This window comes from Solanum dulcamara, chromosome 1, assembly GCF_947179165.1.
Source record: "Solanum dulcamara chromosome 1, daSolDulc1.2, whole genome shotgun sequence".
NCBI lineage: Eukaryota > Viridiplantae > Streptophyta > Magnoliopsida > Solanales > Solanaceae > Solanum > Solanum dulcamara.
Window position 1 is genome coordinate 8,005,982 of NC_077237.1, and position 13,096 is coordinate 8,019,077.

Genomic DNA, 13,096 nt, shown 5'->3' on the forward strand with positions numbered 1-13,096 from the left:
TTATACTATACAAAAAATTATATAAATTTTGAATTATAAAAATATGCGAATTATATAAATTAGAACCGTAATTAATTCTATATGTTAGTAATGAATTATAAATTAGCTAAACTATAATTATATTAACTAATATATATTTATTTATTCACGTAATTTTCCAATTATTCATGACTATTTTTTTTATTTATTTAATATTTAATATTCACATTAATGTCTACATAAATTCGAATTCATATTAAAAGGATCTTTTCTAATAACGGCAATTTCTCACCTTAAAGATTCCAACCTAAAAAGTTCTAATTAAAGATATAGTACGTATCACCTTGTCACAATTCTTAATAATTAAAAATCAATGTAGTACCTAAAAGAAGATAGAAGTATTGAAAAACACTTTTAAAAGAAGATAGAAGTATTGAAAAACACTTTTAAACAAACTTGATGCGAATTATTAGTTTTATCTTTAAATTATTGATAGTTTTAAAAATATTTTTTTATTTAACTAACCGAACTTAAATATATCCAATCTTATAACATGAGTGAAATACATCCCTAAATTATCGCCAAATTTAGAGGTGTTTTTCAAAACTTCTTTGATTTTTTTAATTAAAAGTCTCATGCTCCTACAATAATTTGAGACAATTTGCTATGTCATATAGCAGATCGAAAGTGTATCTACATTTCATTAATTAAATAAATGAATGTTTTTAAAATTATTAATAATTCAAAAATAAAATTAATAATTTACGTCAAATTCAGAAATATTTTTAATATTTCTTTCCGAGAATAAAAAAAACACATTTCATTAATTAAATAAATAAATGTTTTTAAAATTATTAATAATTCAAAATAAAATTAATAATTTACATCAAATTCAGAAATATTTTAAATATTTCTTTCCGAGAATAAAAAAAACACTATGGTCCCAATAAAAAATGAGATTTTGCCAAAAGTACTTTTGAGTTACATACTATTTTAGAGCCTAATAGTGATTGACAGAAAGTGACATGGATTGAGAGCGTCTAGGTTCTCTTCATCTAATCTTTGGGGGTCCCATAAAATAATTTTTAAATTACTATAAATATGAAAAAGAAAGAAATTCATTGGATTTTCCCTCTTTTCTTGATCTTCCTTTTCTTTCAATGAACGAGTAAAAAGGGGCAAATTAAAGGTGGTGTCTTTCTTCTTCACCACAGAAGTAGAGGTCAAAGAATCTAATGAGTAGTAATGGGGTTTTAGTCTTACCTCTTCGTCTCTTGTCTATTCACTGAAAATAGTATTAGTGGATCATTCTTTTTTCTTGGTTTTTTGTGGGTGTTGTACTAACTTGAGGTTTGACAAGTGTGTGTGTGTTTTGGGGGTTTCCCATTTCAAGTGTTGGAATTTTGGTAAGAGGGGTTCTGTCTTTTTTGTTTTCTTGGTATCATTTTGACATAAAGTTACCTACTTTCATCTTCTTGCTTCATTCATCTTTTTCTCTCTCTCTCTCTGTGCAATTAAGGGCTTTTAAAGATTCTTTTCTGGGTCTTCTTGTATTGAAGATTCTTGAAAAACAGTAACTTTTCTGCAATACCAAGAATTTCCTGTGGAGATTTTAAAGCTCCACAGGATGATGCTTGTCTTTCCAAGATCATCCTGATTTGTTCTCTGCAGATTTTAGCTTAAGGTCACCCCTTTTCTAATCCTTATTGCTTTCTCTCTTCTCAAGATTAAAACTTTGATGTTCTTTTACTAATTTTTCTATTGTTTGTTTTTGTTTTTTGGATTCATTTTGCTGAGTGTACAGAAGAAAATCTAGGGAAGGCCTTAATGGGGGAAAGAATAGTTTGATGAATTTAGTTTAATTGAAAAAATTGGGAACTTGGGTCTAAAGGGTATGCTAGATCTTTAGGCATGTACGTATGTTAGATCTAGACATGTGACAGATCATTTTTATTATTTTTTATTGAGGCTTGTGTTATCTGAGAATACATTTAGTAGAGGCTTAGAGCCAATGAGATCTCATTCTTGTAACTTGGCTATTAGTCCAAGGGTTGTTCTGCTTTCATCTTAATTCAGTTGATATTTCCAGATAATCAAGTTTTGCTTAGTGGATGGACTGAAAAGGGGGTTTCAGATGTTGGCAATGTTAAGGTTGTTGTTTCTGGGACTGTTGATTTCTTTGGTCATTGTATCTGTTTCAGCTAATGATGGTGAATTCTTCAATTGCTGTGATGAAGATGGTTTTTGGAGTATACATACTATTTTAGAGTGCCAGAAAGTGAGTGACTTCTTTATTGCTGTTGCTTACTTTTCTATCCCTCTTGAGTTGCTTTACTTCATTAGCCGCTCGAATCTTCCTTTCAAATGGGTTCTGGTTCAGTTCATTGCTTTTATACTGTTTTGTGGATTGACACATTTGCTCAATGGATGGACTTACAATCCTCATCCCTCTTTCCAATTGATATTGTCACTAACCGTTGCCAAAATCCTTACCGCCCTTGTATCTTGTGCAACCGCAATCACCCTTTTGACTCTGATCCCTCTACTCCTAAAGATCAAGGTCAGAGAACTGTTCTTGGCACAGAATGTTTTGGAGCTAGATCAAGAGGTTGGGATGATGAAGAAACAAACAGAAGCTAGCATGCATGTGCGTATGTTGACACAAGAAATTAGGAAGTCACTTGATAAGCACACAATATTATACACGACTCTTGTTGAACTTTCGAAAACCTTGAAGTTGCAGAATTGTGCAGTTTGGATGCCGAATGAAAGTAGGACACAGATGAACTTGACACATGAATTAAGCCCCAGTTCTGATGCAGAAAGTCATCGTTCACTCCCAATTAATGACCCAGATGTGTTGGAGATAACAAAGAACAAGGGAGTAAGGATTCTGAGGCAAGATTCAGTTCTTGCAGCTTCGAGCAGTGGCTCATCTGGTGAACCGTGTGCTGTTGCTGCAATTCGGATGCCACTGCTTCGTGCTTCGGACTTCAAAGGTGGGACTCCAGAGTTGGTTGACACTCGTTATGCCATTTTAGTTTTGGTTCTTTCAAGTGCTGATGATCGAGTCTGGAGCTATGATGAGATGGAGATAGTGGAAGTGGTTGCTGATCAGGTGGCTGTGGCTTTATCCCATGCCACTGTTCTTGAAGAGTCTCAGACAATGAGGGAGAAACTAGAAATGAGAAATCGTGTGCTTCAGCAGGCTAAAGAGAATGCTTTGAAGGCAAGCCAAGCAAGGACTTCGTTTCAGAAGGTGATGAACAATGGAATGAGGCGGCCTATGCACTCAATTTTGGGCTTGCTCTCCATATTTCAAGATGAGAAAGAAAGCTCTGACCAGAAGATTATTGTCGACACAATGGTGAGAACAAGCATTGTTCTCTCAACACTAATAAATGATGCGATGGAGATATCTGCAAAAGATGATGGAAGGTTTCCCGTAGAAATGAAGCCCTTTCAGTTGCATTTACTGGTCAGGGAGGCTTCTTGTCTTGTTAAGTGCTTGTGTGTCTATAAGGGATTTGGGTTTTCTACAGATGTTCCCACTTCATTGCCTAATCAGGTGATGGGCGACGAAAAGAGAACATTTCAGGTTTTGTTACATATGATAGGACATTTATTAAATGTCAGCATTGGAAAGGGCTCTGTTATATTCAGAGTGGTTCTAGAGGCTGGAGCTGATGGTGGGAATGATAAAGCTTGGGGAACAAGAAGACCAAGCACGACAGACGAATATGTGGCCATAAAATTTGAAATTGAGGTTAGTCTTGAAGGCTCTCAATCAGATAGCTCAATCTCCACTATTCACTTTGGTGGAAGAAGGCATAACAGCAAGGAAGTAACGGAAGGATTGAGTTTCAGCATGTGCAAAAAGCTTGTCCAGGTTGGTTAGTATACATGACGTTGTTTTCCAGTTTGTTCTTTTCATTATGTTGTCATTCAAATTGGTTTATCATGCTAACAAGTATCTATAAATGATTAGAGCTCCTGATCATGTATAAGAAGTAATGTTCATGGCTTGTGTGATATTCATAGATGCTGGCATGTAGGTCTCCGTGTAGGTATTGACTATGACTTTACTTGGAGATATAGGGGTAAGTCTGAGCTGCGTGCTATATTTGTAGTGGTAGAGAAGAATAGTAAAGTGAGTTCATGTGGAAGTAGTCTGACATGGAGAATAACATCATAATCTGATTTTAGATTGTTAAAATGTGACGATTCGTAGAAGTGTACCAAACATTTGAAACATCCTATGGAAAATGCATAACCTAAAATGGTCAAAGGAGTTGCATGTTTTGGATAAATATTGCCCCAAGGTTTCCAAGAAATGCCACACAATCTCAAAATATTTGGGTTGAATGTGAAGGATCTGTCTTATGCCCTTGGGAGTTCAGGTTACCGGTAAGATCACCCACTCAGTACCCCCCCCCCCTCCCCCCCCCAAAAAAACAAACAAACAAAAAACCACACACTCAAAAAAGAGAGAGAGAGAGAGAGAATAAGAAGAAGACGAACTCGCCTAAATGAAATTTAATTCCCCTTTTTCTTATTGACCACTGCTTAGCTGAAAGATCTTAGAGAAGATGGTTCTTTTTTTTTTTTTGATGAAGTAATGGTTTCGATTGGTGGCATCAAGGAGATGCATACGAGTTACAACTTTCAAAAGAGTGGTAGCAAAAATAACTAAGAAGCTCCATTACAGACACTACTGAAATTATACTAAAGACAAGGAGCTAGCAAAGTTCAAAAGAGAAGATGGTTCTTTAATAAATGTTCGTCTGTATATCTTTTACGTGGAGCTTTCTAGGATGCAATATGCATACAAGTTACAACTTTCAAAAGAGTGGTAGCAAAAATAACTAAGAAGCTCCATTACAGACACTACTGAAATTATACTAAAGACAAGGAGCTAGCAAAGTTCAAAAGAGAAGATGGTTCTTTAATAAATGTTCGTCTGTATATCTTTTACGTGGAGCTTTCTAGGATGCAATATGCTTCAATGATGTCTGTCCAATTTCCTCAAGTGTACTTATTAAGTGTCAAATCTTCCATATGTTCATATTATGATGGCATCAACCTCTTTGTGCATATGTTCTAGTGGAAGCATTTCGGAGGGAGAAAGTATATGCAATTAGAACCCTCATGACTTGAGAGACTAAAGTTATTTGCTATTTCTTTAGAACTCTATTTTACCTCTGAATAAAATTGAGATCAGGAGAGATCTGAAACCCATGAAGAGACTGACTATCAAAAACATAGCATGTAAGTCATCCTTATCCTGATAAGAATAGGACTGATTTTTTATTTTTTTGATAACCGTGGTGTCCGAGCCATCTTGCGCGCACCTTGAGTCCTCGACTAATTCACATGATACATGCTACCTTCCACCAACATAGATACCGGGTAAATTTGTTCATCAAAACTTGGATAGATGGAAAGAAATCATCTAGGTTTTTTTTTGCCTTCATTGGGCTTTGAACCTGAGACCTCATGGTTCTCAACCCACTTCATTGACCACTAGGCCATACTCTTAGGTCCAAAAGATGTACATTTAATGGGTAAGATATTAGTTAGCTTCGCCTTAGTTCCTAATGTGAAACTACACACGAGCATCTTCATTCAAATAATCATTGTATAGATATGTAGCTCTCACTTCAGCATGCACCAGATGTGTGTGTGAGATGGAGGGAAAGAAAGGGCTGGGGGATTGTATATAGATGAGAATGAAAGATGTGTTCATAAGGATGCAGATAAAGATGTTGGTTTCAATTTATTTGAGCTCAAGGAACCAGTCTTTGCTGGTTTGTGGCGGTGACCTCGTATCTCTTAAACTAAATCCAGAGTGAGCAGGGGAACTTCAGGATTTCTTCTTTTAATAAAAAGATTTTTTTTTTGGATTTCTTCTTTTGAAAATGATATTGGCAGACTACAGCATATGCATAAAATGGTACCTGTTTTAGAGCCTTAAATGGGTGAGATACACTGGTAACCCATACTTGTATGTGTATGTTAAATCAGCTAAATAGGAAGGTTGAAGAAGAAACTTCGCTGGTTGAGCTTCTGAGCGCTCAATTTTTTGGTGCCTATGTGTCATATAAAATAGTAGCTTCTGACAATGAGCTGGTGCCTATGTACGATGTTTTTCAGATATATACTTTCACTGCCTATGTATCATATAACTTTCCATGCAATTGGTACTCCTTGAACTTCTGCAGACAGCATGGCTACATCCTCTCCTTTACCTTCTTATTCTTAATATTGGAACTTTAGTGTTGGGATTGAAGTTGTATTTGCTTTCACTGAATGAACCTTCATAAGAAGTGTGTAAAATCAAGGAGTGCTTTCAGTCATGCTCTCTGTCTAGGCAAGACCCTGTAAACGAATCTAAAACAGTCGATTATCAAGAAGATTTTTATCCTTGTGTGACTACAGATCATGCCATTTTGAAATTATAACATCCATGTTATCAATGGAAAATTGTGCATGTCGTTGTTCTATGCTTTTGTTTATTAACTACCCCCTACTGTGGCTGAAACAAGTGTGAACACTGGGCCTATCATTTTCTCCTTTGGTAAGAGGTTTCATCCTTAGATTCTCTTGGTTTTGAATTCTTGTTCTGTAAAGTTTTTGATGCTTCTTGTGATAACAATGTACCTAGTGTGATCACACAAGTGGGGTCTGGGGAGGGTTAGGTGTGCGCTGACCTTACCCCTACATTTGTGGGGTATAGAGGTCGTTTCCGACAGACCCTTGTCTCAGGAAAAGCGATTTCCAAAACAACTTTACGATAGATGCTGCTTATGATATTAATTAATAATCTAAACAGGAAAACTGTTTTGTTCTTGAGTTTCCTTACCTCTGCTATTTGAAGTGGTAAGTTGCCTGTGAAGGTGATGAAGCAATAGCCTGGTTACCATATTGCTTACTCTGACCTTTATTTCCTTTTTTTTGCGTAAAATTTTCAGATGATGCAGGGAAATATATGGATGTCCTCGAACTCCCAGGGCCATGCGCAAGGGATGACACTCATTCTCAGATTTCAAAAGCAGTCATCTTTTAGGAAACGCATGTTTGAATATAGAAATCCTTTGGAGCAACTGATTTCCAGCACAATGTTCAGAGGCCTTCATGTACTCCTCACTGATGATGATGATGTAAATAGGATGGTAACTAGAAAGCTGCTCGAAAAACTAGGTTGCCAAGTAACTGCTGTTTCAAACGGTTTTCAATGCCTGAGTGCTCTAGGCCCTTCACTAACAACCTTTCAAGTTGTCATCTTGGATCTTCAAATGCCAGACATGGATGGATTTGAAGTGGCTTTGAGGGTGCGTAAGTTCCGCAGTCGTAGTTGGCCATTGATCATAGCACTGACTGCTAGTTCAGAGGAACAAGTATGGGAAAGATGCCTACAGGTGGGAATGAATGGTCTAATAAGGAAACCTGTTCTCCTGCAAGGCTTAGCCGATGAACTTCAACGACTCCTTCAAAGGGGTGGTGGTGATGGCTTGTGAGATGTAGTACTAATGGTGAAAAACAAACTTCAAAAGGTTCCTGGAGAACACGAGGAGACTTTAATATATCATACCCATATAAAGATAGCTTAAATCTTTGTAGATGAAACAAGCTTCTTCCTAACTATGTAGCTACGCCAGTTTCCATTATGTAACTATATAGGTCTGCTAGCAATTCAGTTTTCTTGGCTAATGTTGAAGTGAAATATGTCAAGAATAGTGATTTGGGTACCATATCATTTTTCCCCAGAAACAGAAGGATGTTACTGATTTGAAAATAGATTTTTAATCCTTGCAAGCTGATACTAGCTACTCACACATGATGTCAATTAATCCATGTGAAATTCTTATGCTTTTGCTCCTGGCACATTGTTAGTTTTGATACAAACATCATAAACTTTGACTAATGCTTTTTCTGTAACCATGATGATCGGGCCAGTGTGTGCGTACTTCGACTAGTCCATTGAGTACCTGTTACCTACCAGTTGGATAGATGAAAGGAAATCTTACTTCATTGGCTCAATAGGCCACATGCTTGGATGCTAATTTTTACATGTGTATTTAGAAGTAGATATTCATTTTTCCCAAAAAACAAGAAGGAAAAATGTTACTGATTTGAAGAGGACTTCTAGCCCTTCCAAGCTGATACTTATTCTTCCCCCTTCCAAGCTGATACTTATTCTTCCGACATGATCTCATTTAATCCCAGAAGGTTGCTGATAGTGTCATAGTGAAACTGATTGCATAGTTCCATGTTCCTTATGTATTCCTTCGTATATTGTTCTTTATTTGGATTTGTAAGTATAGATATTGAAAACAGAAGTTGACAGAAGAAGAAAACTAGAAAGACTGATCATGAATTTTTTTCTGAGAGTTGAACTCTAAAAAATACGATTACCCATAAAATTTGACTCGTTAGATTTGGCCCATTAGCTTGAGTTAGGCTGAACATGTACAACTTTTGTCATGAAGACGTTATCTTATCCACCGATGGATTCAGGCCTCATGCTTTGAGTTGAGACAATCAATAGATTAGAACAATTTGGTAACCTAAAGTTGAATTCTAGAATTTTTAGAAATTCCAAAAGCAGAAAAAATACTTTCACTCTGAATTACTCACAAAAATTTAAAAACAACTCTAATTTGTTTCATGTCAAACACAACTCCAATTACAAATATTATTTTTCACCTTGAAAACAAAAACTACTTTTTCAATTTTCACAATGAAACATAGGCAAATGCAGCCTAAGGGTGTGTTTGGTATAGGGAGGATTAGGGCGGGGCATATCTTAATCCATCAAGATTTTGACCCCACCCTAACTTGCCTCTTTTTAACAGTTTTCAAAAAATTTGATGTCATACTCCGCCTTGTTTATGTTATTTTTTATTTTCACTTTGCGGTGTAGATTTTGTTAACCTTCTTTTGAATACTTTTTTAATCCTAATTCAATAGTTCAGCTGGATAGATCAAGATTTGTTTTTGAAATGTTCACAGTGAAAATTAAATTTAAACCCATTTACCTTAGAAATGGAAGGCCTACTGAAAAGTTAAGAATATTTGTGCATTCATACAGTAAAGAAGGAATCTACTGTCACCATGAAGAGTAAATAAGTTAGCATGTTGCCCTTTTCTGTGAAGCTAGCAAAATGGAACTAACTAATTATTTACTCGAGTTTGCAGGCCAGCATTAAGTTCCAGCGTTAGAAAATGAATTAACAGTTGGTAAATAAGTTAGTTCCATTTTGCTCGATGTGAAGCTCTAAAGTAAATAAGTTAGCAGTAGTTTCATTTGCTCGAGAATTCAAGCAAATGTTTTCTGCCCTGCTAAAAAAATTCAAAAAGTATTTTGTCTCTGCCCCGCCTCGCCCTGCCCCACTTTAGTGTTTCCCTCTCTTGCCTCCCCCAATTTCCATTCCTACTTTGGTAATTTTTTCATGTTTGATTGTCCATGTTTTTCAAAGTGAGCTTATTTTCTTTCTAATTTAAGGAAAATGACTTACTACGTAAAATAATAATATTTTTTTCAAAATTCTTTTTTAACTTCATCGTCCGACCAAAACACGAAACCCAAGATCCGACATGTGATTTAGGACCTGATTCCTCACCCCGACCGGAGGCCCAAAATCCTAACACAATCCCTATCCGGGACTCAACCCACCTTTGACCTAAGACCCTACTCTCGACTCCGACCCCAATGTGGGACCCAAATTTCGATTCCAAACTCAACATATGACACACCTGAGAAACGACTCCTAACCCCCGAATTGGGCCCCAACCACCTTTCTCCATTTCCAAAACTCGATTGGAACTTAGAGCTTGACCCGACCTCGACTCATGGTCTAGGTCGGTCCTGGCTTGAGGTCGGGTCCTCGATATCGATTTGGTATTAGGATTAGAGTCAGGTCTCGAGTCAACTTTAGATCTCGGATCGTGACTAGGATTGATTATTGGTATTTGGTTAGGGTTAGACCAGAGCCAAGTAGAGGATCATGTTTTGAAAAAAATTCTACGCGTGTTCTTTCTTTTTTTTGTTTGGTAATAAGATGAAATATATATTTATATAATATGCATCATTATATCATATGTGACGGCATTGCTGCTAGCATTAGATAGTAATTGTAATAAATAAATAGCTGATATATTACCTTTTTCTGCTTAATAAAAAGGATTCTTTTTTTGTCTTCTTCCCTAACTTCAAAAACAAACATAGGTGTAGTAGTCCATTCTTCAAATAGCAAACCATTCGATAGTTTTCTTTTCTTGCGTGCTTATAGGTCCACTACTCTGTTTTGCTTCCTAAGTTCATGCCGAATTTGTGGCTCCCCTATCTACATTTAAATAAGATATTTGAGTCAGATTTTGTTCCTATTTTCTAATAATTTTATTACCTCTATGAAGGTGATAAGGTCTGAGATGTTTAAACTTTGTGCTAGTCATAAATGCATTAAGGCTAGCGAGTGTTTTTAATAAAATTTGCTGATAAATTTAACGACGATCAATGTTACTAAGCATTGTTGCAATATTGCATCCTCAAAAATGTGCAGACACCACGTGACTTCTATTTCATTTCAGAGGAACTCAACACAACACACTTCCTCTCACTCACTCCGCCTTTCTTCCTCTTCATTCATTTTTCTCTCCTAAAACCCTAATGGAGCATCCTTTCTTCATCAATGGCCCTCCAACAAACCGATCAGAAGCATTACGTTTTCTATCAATCGCCGAAAAGCTCTTAACAAATCGTGACCTAGTCGGTAGCAAGTCCTTCGTGACCCGGGCCCGTGAATCCGACCCGACAATAGCACCCGCTACCGACCAAATACTCGGAATCGTCGATACTTTGAATGCCGGCGACAAACGTATAAACAATCATCACTTTGACTACTACTCTATTCTCCAAATCCCTCATAACCAAACCCAGAATGTCGATTTCATCGCCGAGCAGTATCGAAGGTTTGCTCTTCTTCTTAACCCTCAGAACAATAGTTTCCCGTTTTCTGATCAGGCTTTTCGACTTGTTGTTGATGCGTTTTCGGTTCTTTCTAACCCTATGAGGAAAAGTATGTATGATAAGGAGTTGGGTTTCTTTGTTAACCTTTACCCAGTTGCTGCTTCTGCACCTGCTTCTAATTTTGTGCATCAGAATGTTTATCCTTCAATCCCGAGTTCGAATGCAGACCAAATGTTTGTGAATTTGCCTACTCAAGATCAAGGGTCACATGCTGCTACTGGAGTAAGCTTTAGTAGAGACCCACAAGCTGGGATTTCTATGCCAGTGACTTTTCGGACTCGTGAACAAGAAACTACTGTGACCTCTATGGAAAGCTCGGACATTGAGCAGCAGCAACCGCAACAACCTGTAACGTTTCTGAGACAACAGACACAACCTGTGGCTTCAATTTCATTTTCGAACACAGATGAACAACCTGCTACATTCTTGAGTTTGAACCAACCACAGCCGGTGACCGCTGTGAGAAGCTTAAATAGAGAAAACCCACAATTTGGTATCGGGTTGAGCTCGACACAAGGGCGAGAACCGGTGGTTACTGTAGAGCAGCATGGGAATCAACAGCCCCCAGAGAGAAATGAGAATGTGGTGGGGAACAATGCAAATAAGTCTGCAAGTACTAGTGATAATGTGAAGGAGAAAGAAGGGAATGTAGATGGATCAGATAAGAGGATACCCAGTTTCTGGACTGCATGTCCTTACTGTCTTATTATGTATGAGTACTCTGTGGATTATACTAATTGTACTTTAAGGTGTCAAAATTGTAAGAAGGCTTTTCAAGCTGTAACAATTGCGTCTCCTCCGCCAATTATTGATGGAAAAGAAATTAATTTTTGTTGTTGGGGATTTATGCCTTTTGGATTGTCTTTGGAGGATTTTGATAGAAATATAGATAACGATTCGAGTTGGTCTCCATTTTCACCCATGTTTATCTCTCCACGATTTGGGGGAAATGGAGGGAGTAATGTGAACAGTCATGCTGTTGGAGGACAGAGTAATGTGAATAATCTTGGCAATTCACTTGATGCTGGTGGATCGATAAGTGGGGGTGGACAAAAGCATTTTGCTCCAAGAATATATGTTGTTGATGATGATGATGATGATGATGATGATGTGTTTGTTGAGGTATCAGAGTCAGGCGAGGAGTCAGATGTGGATTGGAATCGGAACAAGGAGAGGAAGAAAGCAAAGAATGTGAAACGAAAGAATGCAAGGACTGGAACCCCAAGAAAAAATGCCAAGAAACAGCACACTGATAAGGCAAAAACTGTTGAAGGGAATAATGATGGCAATTTGCAAGATGGTTTAGCAACTCAAGGTGGCATGGAAATATCCCATGCTGTAACAGTTGAGTCAAGTAACAGAGGTGTCACAAGTAAGACAAGAAGGCAACGTGGGAGGGTTGCGAAACACTTCGGGAATTTGGATTTGAATGTGGAGTTCAGTAATGAAGTTGAGGAGCCTATAATTCAGATGAGCCGAGAAAATGAAGCAGGAGAGGGAGAGGATGATACTGTTGAAGTAATTGGGTTTTTTGAAGGTCTTGATGAATTCCTTAGCAGTCTTCCTATACTCAACGCTGTGGATGCTGATAAGGTAGAGGCTGCCTAGCTAAGTAAGACACTTCTTTTGTTGTAGTTATAGCTATAATTTTTGTGTTCTGGATGCTGTAGTTAAGAATGGTGTAGAATTACTCGGTCAGTTGCGTTGATGTTTCTATTGTAATGCTAATTTATTACTTTTCTTTTCTGAAGTAGCTGCAGTAATCAGTTTACTGCTTCTATATCCACGCTCCTTGAGTAATCTTATTTTTAGTAATCATAGATTTCTTTATATTGCTTGGTTTTTCCATTCTAAAATAATTATCTTTCATTTTTAAGAGATGAAATGGGTGCTATTAAGGCCTCAATTCTCCGACTATCTGATGATTGTGAAACAAAGTTGAATTGCAACTTGCTCCTGTCTATATCAAAAGTAAGTAGTAGTCTGTTTCGGCAGGCAATTGATAGTGCTTAAGTGCTATTCTTCTTTTGATTATCTGGAGTTACAAGTTGAGGATCTTATTGGTTAACGATAGTTATCTCATTGTAA

At 37.0% G+C, this 13,096-nt stretch overlaps 2 protein-coding genes across 3 annotated transcripts; both read left to right on the forward strand.

Annotated features, from left to right (window-relative positions):
* Window positions 1–1,107: 1,107 nt before the first annotated feature.
* LOC129900572 (protein EIN4-like) lies at window positions 1,108–7,812 on the forward strand. Of its 2 annotated transcripts, none has more exons than XM_055975577.1 (3): window positions 1,108–1,663; window positions 1,784–3,868; window positions 6,951–7,812. In XM_055975577.1, the coding sequence occupies exons 2-3, from the start codon at window positions 2,114–2,116 to the stop codon at window positions 7,494–7,496; spliced, it is 2,301 nt and encodes a 766-aa protein (XP_055831552.1). In that variant the 5' UTR covers window positions 1,108–1,663; window positions 1,784–2,113; the 3' UTR covers window positions 7,497–7,812. The 2 variants fall into 2 exon arrangements, with proteins under 2 accessions (XP_055831552.1, XP_055831560.1); XM_055975585.1 differs by having other exon boundaries at window positions 2,069–3,868.
* A 2,642-nt stretch (window positions 7,813–10,454) lies between these two features.
* LOC129900584 (uncharacterized) lies at window positions 10,455–12,851 on the forward strand. Its single transcript, XM_055975597.1, has one exon. The coding sequence runs from the start codon at window positions 10,649–10,651 to the stop codon at window positions 12,614–12,616; it is 1,968 nt and encodes a 655-aa protein (XP_055831572.1). The 5' UTR covers window positions 10,455–10,648; the 3' UTR covers window positions 12,617–12,851.
* Window positions 12,852–13,096: the final 245 nt, after the last annotated feature.

Excerpts from the sequence above, each read along its gene's own strand:
- LOC129900572 (XM_055975577.1), top strand. The coding sequence starts at position 2,114 with ATGTTGGCAATGTTAAGGTTGTTGTTTCTGGGACTGTTGATTTCTTTG. Across the intron at positions 3,869-6,950 it reads TGTGCAAAAAGCTTGTCCAG|ATGATGCAGGGAAATATATG; the intron begins GTTGGTTAGTAT and ends TAAAATTTTCAG.
- LOC129900584 (XM_055975597.1), top strand. The coding sequence starts at position 10,649 with ATGGAGCATCCTTTCTTCATCAATGGCCCTCCAACAAACCGATCAGAA.